The sequence below is a fragment of the Miscanthus floridulus genome, chromosome 16 (assembly GCF_019320115.1).
Source record: "Miscanthus floridulus cultivar M001 chromosome 16, ASM1932011v1, whole genome shotgun sequence".
In the NCBI taxonomy this organism is placed as follows: Eukaryota; Viridiplantae; Streptophyta; class Magnoliopsida; order Poales; family Poaceae; genus Miscanthus; species Miscanthus floridulus.
In genome coordinates this window covers 67,330,404-67,342,153 of record NC_089595.1, presented here as the reverse complement: position 1 = coordinate 67,342,153, position 11,750 = coordinate 67,330,404, and the positions used below count along the sequence as shown (strand labels likewise).

The window sequence follows — 11,750 nt, the reverse complement described above, 5'->3', positions numbered from 1 at the left end:
CACAATAAACAAACAGTTGACTAATTTGGAAGTAACATAGGCAAGATATTTTGTAGATGAGATTAAAATCTATAGTGACAAATGCATATGTTTTCATTAGTCAATGAGGCACGATGGCACACCATCCAAATGGCGCAGTCTCAACCCGTTTTTGCATCATCATATCTACAATTATATCTCTAGGCTAGAGTTATTCACTCATGACTCAAATTTGTTTTATTATTTCAACTTTGTATGGAAGTTTTCCCCTTTTTGTACTTATTATTGTATCTCGTACTTATCTTTATCTATAGTATTTTAAACAAGAAAAGGAGAGGGGAGGGGGTGGGTGGGGTGGTGTTTGGCATGAAACATTGGTTAGATTTTGTTTGTTTATAAATAGATACATTGTTCTTCTAATCCTTCGTGAGATACCTAGAGTACTTCGGTCCTAATAACTTTAAAAGCTCATGGATGAAAGAACGAAGTTACGCCCTATTAATGGGCTCAGTGTCATCGTTGTTGACCAAGATAAACATCAAGCTAATTCTACAAGGTCCATGCTTTGTCAAGTCAATTTTCAAGGTAAGTTCCTTCCATTCTGATTTGGAAATGTACAAACCATGGAAGAAAATCCCTAATAAGAAAATAATGTTATATGCCTTTTTCTACATGTGCGAAACATAGTTTTCTAACATAAATGATTTCACATATAGCAATGATACTTGTGAATTTCCTAAATTTGTTTTCATTCTAAAGTATTTTTGGATAGAAGTTTCCTTCCACATACAGAGTAAACCTTTTTTTCTCTCTTTTTCAGCAACACCATATACAAGTCCAATAGAAGCACTTCATTTTCTCGAGGGTCATGCACAAGAGGTTGATGTTGCTTTTGTAGCATTGCATATGGAAGAGATACATGGTTTTCAGTTCCTTGACATCGTTAGAGAGGCTTATTCAAGTGATTAGTAAGTGTCAATTTCATTCCTAACTGTATATCCAATTCTTTTTAATGTGTGTATTTCCATTTATTTCTTTGATATGCTTGTCATTTTCTATTTCTTTGGATGAACCTAGTAACATGTCCTAAATTTGAACCAGTGATGTCAAAGGAGGCCACACTAGATACAATGAGAAGATGTGTTGAGCTTGGTGCACGTTTTCTAGTGAACAAGCCTATTGATGCCAACATGATACATAACATCTGGCAACATCTTGATATAAAAAATCCACGGATGGACAATATCGTGCATTTATTACAAGGTTCAAACCAATGCAAGTCACTAATATTTTAACTTTATTATTTGATAGAAAAATTAATTGTTGCAATTTCATCTGAGTCAAAAGCATACATATTTAAACCACCAGCAATGTTTTACCATATTAGTAGTATTATATTAGTACATTTAAAAGAAGAAAAAGATACAAACATAAAAATAGTTAACCTTTCCCATTACATTTGGACAACAACACCTGGTAAAATTAAAGGAAGTGGTGTGGTTTGGATTAGTGGGTATACAATGGTTTTGATGTACAATTGATATGCGACATTTTGTATATGTGTATAGGTAAAGAAGAAACACAAGGAGCAAGTCACCAGAAACATAATAATAATAATAATAAAACAAAGAAAGGTTATATTTGTTGGACTCCATATCTGCATGGGAAGTTCCTACGTGCACTTGAAATACATGGAGAAGGTAATAAATTTCTTACTTGTAACATGTCCCTTTATTTCTTTGCATAGAAAGTTCTATTTAGATTAATTCAGATGGTTCCAAATTCTTTGGTCTTATATTTCAGGTGCTTGTCCTAGAAACATAGAGATTATCATGAACATCAATGGTGTTAATTGCAAACATATTGCTTCTCACATGCAGGTATGCCTATAGCATGTATATAAAGAAAATGAAAAGGTTCAAATATATTACTCCCTCCAAGTTTGGGTAATGTCCAGATAACCTCCTAAACTAATGTTTGGTGATATTTACTCCCCTCAACTATTTTAGTTGGTCTAGTTTAACCCATAACAAGATTTGTCTTTTTTTATTTCTCTACGCACAAGTTCAATTTTAATTTCAAACATTGTATCGTCATAGAGGAAATCATATTTTATGTCAAAAAATACATTATCAAATTTTCATCACTATGTTTCATATAGTTTTGAAATTCTAGTGTTTTTTATTAAATGTCATAACCTATCGAAATAATGATGAAAATTTATGATGTATCTTTTTAATATAAATTATGATGTCCACTATCACCTAAAAAATTGAAATTAAAACTTAAATTGTATGTATGGAAACAAAAAAAGATAAATCTTGTTAAGTGGTAAATTGGACCAACTGACATAGTTGGAGAGAATAAAATGAACGAAATGTTAGTTTGGGGGGTTATATGGACATTGGCCAAACTTTAGGGGAGTAATTTGAACTTTTTACAAAAAAAAAATGCCTTCATATTTATCATTGTAATAAAAACAAATACACGCCTGGTAATTCCAACCTGAATATAGTTCCATTGACAATCTTAGACATAGTGATTTTCCATGTAAGTTTCTTGTTTTAGTAGCTACTAATCTAATTGTGAAATTGATCTTTCCATCAGAAATATCGAAAACACATGGAATCAGGGAAATGAAAGAATGTATTGTTGGATCCAACAAAGTGCATAAACCAAAGCTCAACATCCAAATCTACAAAGAGTTCTCGAAAAGGCCCTAACACATCCGTTATCAGTCTAGACATTCAACAAGTGGAAATAACAACTATGAGTCTATAATGTAGCAACACAACTTTTTGTTATACTAAACAAAAGGCACATGTGATTGCATTTTTTATCACATTGAGATGATCTAATTTTGTAATGTTTGGAAGCTTTCTAAGCACTCATTTTCACTGACATGTAGTATCAAGACATGTTGGATGAACAAGCAAGAAGCTTATATGTGAGCAATGCGTACACCGCAATGCAAAGATCCATTCAACTTGGTATCAAGTATGATGAGTCCCAACATGTTGATGTTTTGTCTAGTGATGAAGCAGCTAAATATGGAATTCATATCACTGAAGATAAAGCTGCTAGATATGATGTCACAAATAAATCTGGTTTTAGAGAGCAAGTTAGAGTTGGTGAAACCTTCTCTGTTGATGGAAATGAAGAGATCTTGACCAATATCATTTCCAAGAAACAAGTTAATTTGTACTAGTAATGAGTCAGGCAAAGGTATAAAGTTTGTGCACTATTTAGACTTGGAGGACGATGAGATATAGAAATATATGCTTGGCAATGAGGGGAGCACAATAGAGATGGAAATGGTTTCGATAGAGATGGAGTACCTATTGTTATGCTTGAACTACCAATGAAACTATACAATAAATAGTATGTATTGTTTGTACCATATTGTATGAAAAACAATATCATAAAGAAGACAAAAAATATAGTAATAGGAGTTTTAAGCATTGAAATAATAGCATGGACAATGTATGAGTTCTACTCCCCGAATTGTGTTTTGACATGGCTTAAAAGAAGGTACACTCATGTGGGGACCCTCTATGTGTGTGGACAATGATAACTAGTGAAAGCACAATGGCAATGAATGTAGCTACCCCCTCTAGTGGCCATTCATTCTTTCTTCCTCTTCAACTTTTAGAATTAATCTAGGCCATTCTTATCTAGTAAAACCTTTCAAACAATATTCCATAGGCTCTTAAAAAATTCTCCCCAAAATCCTTTCAAGAACTTTTTAAAAACCATTTATTTAAAAAAAATCTAACTCCATAATTTTTTGGAAACATGGATTGCAGAAGATCCTTCTATGAATGTTTTAGTAGGAAATAGAGATGTTGGCAATACCATCACTATCCCGCACCCCCCTCTTCGCAACAATCATTCCATCCTTATTCCTTCGCTGATATGGATCTAAATCACACCACAAGAGAGAGTGCAAAATATTATTGGAAAAAAGGGATTGGCTAATATGTATGGTAGCACTAAAGGTGTATAGTAGCACCATCGGTACCTAGGGAGTTACATTCTTGTTGTCTACCTATACACCACCAGGGGTTTGGGTGAGGGAGGAAGCAAGAGATGAGAGAGAGAGGAGCCAAGGAGGTAATGATCTACAAGCCCAATAGGAAAGGGGAAATTGTGTTTCCCATGGAGTGTGGACCATGTGATACCACTCAAGAACAATGGGAGGTAGATAGCAAATGCAACTTGTATAGAGATGGAGACATTGTTTAAAGAGATAGCAGAACCACAATTTGTGATAAAACTATTCATGGTCCATTGAAAACAAAAATGTATCTTCTTTTTAAAACCTTTTACCATTTTGTTTCTGTAGAGAGACATAGCAAAATACCACACATCCTTAGCCTTGCATGACTTTCATATATATAGCCAATACGGCTTGTGTCACAAGTCAATACATATACACCAAATACCCACCCATAGTCGCATTTCGAGGATCTCAAATGCAAAGGATGGACCTAAAATCAACAAACAATTATACATGTGGTCTATCATGATGTCGGTGAATTAGTGAACTGATGGAACATATAGCACATGAACATCATAGAGAGTAACTTTATCACCAATGAAGTGAATATCAGTCTTGATGTGCTTCGTGCGATGATGATGTATTTGATTGCCTATCGTATAGATTGCACTAATGTTGTTTCATTAGACAGCCATCTCAAAAAACAATCACGACATGAATGTCATGTAAAAGTTGTCAAAGCAGCAACTCTTGGGAATCGCATGGATAACAACTCATTACTTGGCCTATACACTAGAATGAGAGATAGTTATGTAATGTTTTGAAGACCTTAATACTAGGTATCATAGACGAATACATAGTGGCGAGCTCTAAACCACATCTAAGTGTACATGTTAAAATACAAATCTCATGTTGGCACATTTTCAATTATTTATTTGAATGCTATGCAATATAATGTATGCTTCATGGTCAAGGGTTAAATACATACAACGCTACCCTAGGATTTTTAGTTCTCCCCTTCTTGAGATGTACTCATTATCTTCATGGTCAACGGTCAAAGACATACGATGTATCACTCATGTTCATTCTTCTTCTTGTTTGTTTGAGTGGTCCTATTTCTTTGTACAATTCTCATGATGTATTGTTCTATTCTCTACTTGTGTTTAAGGATACAAGTGTGCGATTTGACAACTATCTCTATCAAAAGCAAAAGGTACATCTTCTGTGGGTTTAATCTTACTTTTATGGAAAATCCTTTATACTCCCGGGGTGTACCTATTCCCTTGCTCTCACATGTAGTATTTTGTTTTAGTGCCATCAGTTAATGGGTTAATTTTAGATCTAATAACTCATTTAGATAAGTCCGCTATTGAACATGCTACGTGTTGAATAGTTATTCAATGCATCACCCCTCACCCTCCGTAGTCTTGTAACCGTAAAAACTCAGCCCATAGTAGTAAAATTCTCTTGTAGCTATAAAATCATAATACACCGAGTCAACCAGCCCATAACCGTAAAGCCTATGGTTCATGAAATCTGTAAATACTAACTCACAACTGTAAAACTCAATGCTATCATATACTCTTATAAAGCTAAACCCCACTAGAGATTTCTCTCAACATGCAAGCTATCCTGATGAGGACATGGCATCTTCGGATACGAACAATGATTATAAGGTGCGCTCGTTCCTACATTTGCATAGTGGCTTTGGTTATAATTCACTTGGTTCCACATGTACATGTCACTATTTGATTGTAGGTTCAAATGCGTTTCATAATGTAAGTTCATCAAAGTTGAACTTTTGGTTCATCGGCAGCCCGACAGTGCCTCATTGGGAAGGCCATAACTCATCCATCCGGAGTGCGATTGAGGTCAATGAGCACTTGATGGAAAGCTTGTTTGATAAGCTTTCAAATAGATCTGGTTCCATCTCAATATCATGTCGGCAAGGCCTCCAAATCACCAATATATTCTGTCGCTATTTCTGGCGGGAGCTACACTGTCGTCATGGGCTTGTTAGACATCCTTGGGACCCAGGCCCAAGTTGGAGCACGCTCCAAGAAGATGGAGAACACCTAAGAGATGGCCTTGGACGTCCTCCTCCTTGGCCACCACCTTAGGAGGCCAGCAAGGATGTCTAAGCCAAGCTAGAGGCCCAGTCCAATCCGAGTTTGAGTCTGCCTCAGCAGTCAGGACCAGTCTGCAATAAAACGGACGCTCCAGATGAGGACATGGCATGGCACCATCGGATACGAATAATGATTATAAGGTGCACTCGTTTCTACATTTGCATAGTGGCTTTGGTTATAATTCACTTGGTTCCGCATGTACATGTCACTATTTGATTGTAGGTTCAAATGTGTTTCATGATGGAAGTTCATCAAAGTTGAACTTTTAGTTCGTCGGTAGCCCAACAGTGCCTCATTGGGAAGGCCAAAACTCATCCATCCGGAGTGTGATCGAGGTCAATGAGCACTTGATGGAAAGCTTGTTTGATAAGCTTTCAAATAGATCTGGTCTCATCTCAATATCACATCAGAAAGGCCTCCAAATCACCAATATATTCTGTCGCTATTTCTGACAGGAGCTACACTGTCGTCATGGGCTTGTTAGACATCCTTGGGACCCAGGCCCAAGTTGGAGCACACCCCAAGAAGATGGAGAATGCCTAAGAGATGGCCTTGGACGTCCTCCTCCTTGGCCACCACCTTAGGAGGCCAGCAAGGACGTCCAAGCCAAGCCAGAGGCCCAGTCCAATCCAAGTTCGAGTCTGCCTCGGCCGTCAGGACTAGTCTGCAATAAAACAGACGTCCAAGACACATCCGGACTCCGTTTTCGATGATCCATATATGGATGGAAAGATAATTTGATAAGGAAGCCAATCCAAGTCGCTTCACATCAAAAGCTCTTCGGAATCAACAGGAATCATCAAAACAAGTCAGCGTCCAGAATCTACCAGGGTGCTGCGACACCTTCTTTTGGTCCGTTGGACCGTGTATCGTGTTTGGGCCCATTAGGGGGCGTGTCCAGGGTAGGCGACGACCCTAAGACCTTTATAATTATATGCCGCCACCGTCATTAGGTTTTGGGGTTTTGCTTAGATTATTCTGTCAAGAAACAGTTTCGTCGTTCTTTGGTTTGTGAGACCCCAACTCGTGAGATTAATCATTCATCTGCAATTTGGTTGCTTTCTTTCTCGTTCTTGCTTGTGTTCTTCGTTACGCAGGCAGGGATTAGCCTTCTTGGCAAGGTCAACTTGGTCCGTGACTTGGTTGATAACCAGAGGAGCTGTGGTGCTAAGATTGCAGGGTTCGATCTTTCGATCTGAAGCCGGATCGGTGTGTCATTCTCCACCACAACGATAGTTACCATCACCTGATGAAAGATCGGGATCCCCGTCTCCATTAAGTGGTATCAGAGCTAAGGTATACCGTCAGGTTCACTTTTATTCCCTAGTTTAAGAGTTACGCATTCGTCCTATAGTCCAGTGCCATACTTTTATTTCCTATCCTAGAACCTTCCGCGCCATAGCCTTTGCATATTTCAGTTTCAGATTTCGTTATTGGGTTTGTGTCCTAGGTCAAAGTCTTGTTGCTGGTTTAGATTGTGTTCTTTTCTAGTTTGTGTTGATCCCTCCACCCGCCGCTATTCCGTATCACCATCGGTTTGCATCTTGTGTGTACTAAAACTCTTATTCGAGCAGCTTTCTTAAAACTGTCAAAACTTTTGCATCCGAACTTGAAACGAGGAAAATTTTATATCTACGGGGAACGCCAGAAAATTTTAGATCTATTTCATCCCAGCATAAATTAGATTTGTGAAATTCAATTAGAAAAATTGAGTTTCTGGGCCCACAAGTTTTGGTATGCTTTTTAGAGCACAGTTCTAATTTTCTATAGGCCACATCTTTTATTCAATTGAGCTCAAATTTTTTGTGGTTTATTCTTGTGTGCTCCTTGCTGAGAAAAAAATATCAAAAGAGCAAAAGCAAGAAAAAAAAGATTGGACAAAAAAATAAAAGAAAAAAATAGTAGAAGAGAATAGAAGATATCAAAAAGGAGCACATAAGGAACACTCAATACCTCTATTATTTGTGGTACCTTTTGCCTTGTTCATATCCGTTGCTACCTTTAATACTTGTTTCCTTTCATCCTTGTTTCCTCTCTTGTTCATCACAACTAGTGATAGGAACACGTATAGGCTAGCAACTAGGACAAGTGCTCTGGACATTTATTCAATATTGTTGTCTGTCACTGACTTATGTGCCACATATATATATTTGTTTTTTTTCGTGCCTCCCAAGCTCCACATATATACTTTAGATCAGTACAGAAAAAAGGTCCTTGCAATCCCGGTACCACTGCCTCATAGGTATCACAAACCAACCGCCGGTTGTATCGCCCACTGCTTGCATTGGTAAGAACTTTGTAAGAGCTTGGTAAGACGCTTCCACTTGCTGTCAAAAGTGACACCACTGCGACCACGTAGTCATTTGATAGGGATAATATTTTTGTATTGTCTTTTGCTGTCTTCTAACAATGACAGGTTGTTCGTATCCACCGACTTATGATGGTATAGGTGCTGATGAGTACATGGAGTGGGAAATTGCCAAAGATAATATATTTGCTACTCGCTTTATGTGTCCAAGGAGGAAGGTAAAAAATGCAGCTAGTGTTTTGCGACATTCTGCTTTATCTTGGTGGGAGTCTTTAGATCCTTCTAATAAACCTCAAACTTGGAATGATATGAAACTCCTTATGCGAGAAACCTTTGTTAATCCACCTCCTGTTTTGACTTCATATGATGAGGTGCACCATTTAGAGGAAGAGTCTGTTGTTATTCCTCTTGCTATGACTAACCTTCTGTAGGATAATGTATATAAGCGAGAGGATGACATGGAAGAAAATGAGGAGCTCACAACCTCATATCCAAATTCAGAACCATCACTTCACAACGCACCTATTACTTCTGCTAAGAACACAGGTAATGCCCATGGTGCTACACTCACGGAAGGTGAAAATTGTCTTAATGTACTAAATTTTTCCACAAACCATGCTATCATAGAGCAATTGTTAGTGGAACCCTCTCTTGATTTATCTTTGTCCCGTGATAATTTGCTTGATGTTCCTTGTGATAAAGATGAATTAGTTGATGATGCTTCAGTTTTCCATGTTTTGGAACCAATTACTTATGCTGAACATAAATGTTTGCTTCCCATTGCTACCAAAAAAAAGAAAAAAAAATTATTGTATTCTTTAAATACTTTGGGTTATATTGAGTTTGATACTTTATATGCTCTTAGTAGTTTAGAAGAGAAACTTAAATGTGTTGAATTGTCATGGTTGTCTGCTTGTACATATCATTTTATTGGAAAATATAATTGTAAAGGAGAGTATATGGTGCATCGTGTCTATATTTGTTCAACTCTGAAATCTCCTAATATTGCGCAAAAGTATGATCAACCAAAGGATTCCAATTGCTATAATCTTATCATGTCGAGTTTCCCTAGTTTTGGTATAAAGAAACATGTTAAATTTCAAGAAGGGGAGCAATGTTGGCTACTACCAACAATGTTTCCTTCAGCTAATCCCAAACCGAGGACGGTTTGTTGTCAAGAAGGGGAGGATGATGAGGACATGGCACCTTCAGATACGAACAATGATTATAAGGTGCGCTCGTTCCTACATTTGCATAGTGGCTCTGGTTATAATTCACTTGGTTCCATATGTACATGTCACTATTTGATTGTAGGTTCAAATGTGTTTCATAATGGAAGTTCATCAAAGTTGAAGTTTTGGTTCATTGGCAGCCCGACAGTGCCTCATTGGGAAGGCTATAACTCATCCATCTGGAGTGTGATCAAGGTCAATGAGCACTTGATGGAAAGCTTGTTTGATAAGCTTTCAAATAGATCTGTTCCCATCTCAATATCACGTCGGCAAGGCCTCCAAATCACCAATATATTCTATCGCTATTTCTGGCGGGAGCTACACTGTCGTCATGGGCTTGTTAGACATCTTTGGGACCCAGGCCCCAGTTGGAGCACACCCCAAGAAGATGGAGAATGCCTAAGAGATGGCCTTGGATGTCCTCCTCCTTGGCCACCACCTTAGGAGGCCAGCAAGGACGTCCAAGCCAAGCTAGAGGCCCAGTCCAATCCGAGTTCGAGTCTGCCTCGGCCGTCAGGACCAGTCTGCAATAAAATAGATGCCTAGGACACATCCGGACTCCGTTTTCGATGATCCACATATGGACGGAAAGATAATTTGGTAAGGAAGCCAATACAAGTGGTTTCACGTCAAAAGCTCTTCGAAATCAACATGAATTGTCAAAATAAGTTAGTGTCTAGAATCTGCTAGGGTGCTGCGACACCTTCTTTTGGTCCGTTGGACCGTGTATCATGTTTGGGCCCATTAGAGGGCGCGTCCAGAGTAGGTGATGACCCTAAGACCTTTATAATCATATGCTTCCACTGTCATTAGGTTTTGGGGTTTTGCTTAGATTATTCTATCAAGAAACAGTTTCGCCGTTCTTCAGTTTGTGAGACCCCAACTCGTGAGATTAATTATTCATCTACAATTTGGTTGCTTTCTTTCTCGTTCTTGCTTGTGTTCTTCGTTGCACAGGCAGGGATTAGCCTTCTTGGCGAGGTCAACTTGGTCCATGACTTGGTTGATAACCAGAGGAGCTGTGGTGCTAAGATTGCAGGGTTCAATCTTTCGATCTGAAGTTGGATCGGTGTGTCATTCTCCACCACAACGATAGTTACCATCACCTGATGGAAGATTGGGATCCCCGTCATGGAGACGAGGGTCCCGATCTTCCGTCAGGTACAAGATAAACAACGATTTGTTCGGAGAGCGACACACCGATCTGGCTTCGGATCACAAAGACCTGAACCCTGCAACCTTAGCACCACGTCTCCTCTAGTTATCAACCGTGTCACAATCCGGTTGACCTCACCAAGAAGGCTAATCCCTGCTGCGAATCGAAGAACACAAGCAAGAACAAGATAAAAAGCAACTCAATTAAAATGACAATTGCAGATGAATGATTAAGCACTCGAAGTTGGGGTCTTGCAAACCGATAACGGCGACTGTTCAATGATAGATTGATCTAAAATAAAACGCAAAACCTAAAGTAGGTGGTGGCTACTGATTATATAGCCTAAGAGACGTCCAAGGATCCCTCTTCACGTCCTAAAGGTGTCCCAACACGTTACAAGGCCCAATGGCCCAAAAGAAGGTGTCGCAGCACCCTGACAGATTCTGGACGCTGACTTATTTCGACGATTCCCTTTGATTCCAAAGAGCTTTTGATGTGAAACCACTTGGATTGGCTTCCTTATCAAATTATCTTTCCATCTATATGTGGATCATCAAAAACGGAGTTCGGATGCGTCCTGGGTGTCTGTTTTATTACAGACTGGTCTTAACGGCCGAGGCAGACTCGAACTCGGATTGGACTGGGCCTCTGGCTTGGCTTGGACGTCCTTGCTGGCCTCCTAAGGTGGTGGCCAAGGAGGAGGACGTCCAAGGCCATCTCTTAGGAGTTCTCCATCTTCTTGGGGCGTGCTCCAACTTGGGCCTGGGTCCCAAGGATGTCTAACAAGCCCATGACGATAGTGTAGCTCCACCAGAAATAGCGACAGAATATATTGGTGCTTTGGAGGCCTTGCCGATGTGATATTGAGATGGAACCAGATCTATTTGAAAGCTTATCAAATAAGCTTTCCATCAAGTGCTCATTGACCTCGATCGCACTCCGGATG

At 38.9% G+C, this 11,750-nt stretch overlaps 1 protein-coding gene across 1 annotated transcript; it reads left to right on the top strand.

The window, feature by feature from the left end:
• The first annotated feature begins 449 nt into the window (after positions 1-449).
• Positions 450-3,187, top strand: LOC136510772 (two-component response regulator ORR29-like). Its single transcript, XM_066505115.1, has 5 exons — positions 450-564; positions 800-940; positions 1,548-1,679; positions 1,783-1,859; positions 2,888-3,187. Exons 1-5 carry the CDS (start codon positions 450-452, stop codon positions 3,185-3,187), a joined length of 765 nt encoding a protein of 254 aa, XP_066361212.1.
• The last annotated feature ends 8,563 nt before the right edge of the window (positions 3,188-11,750 follow it).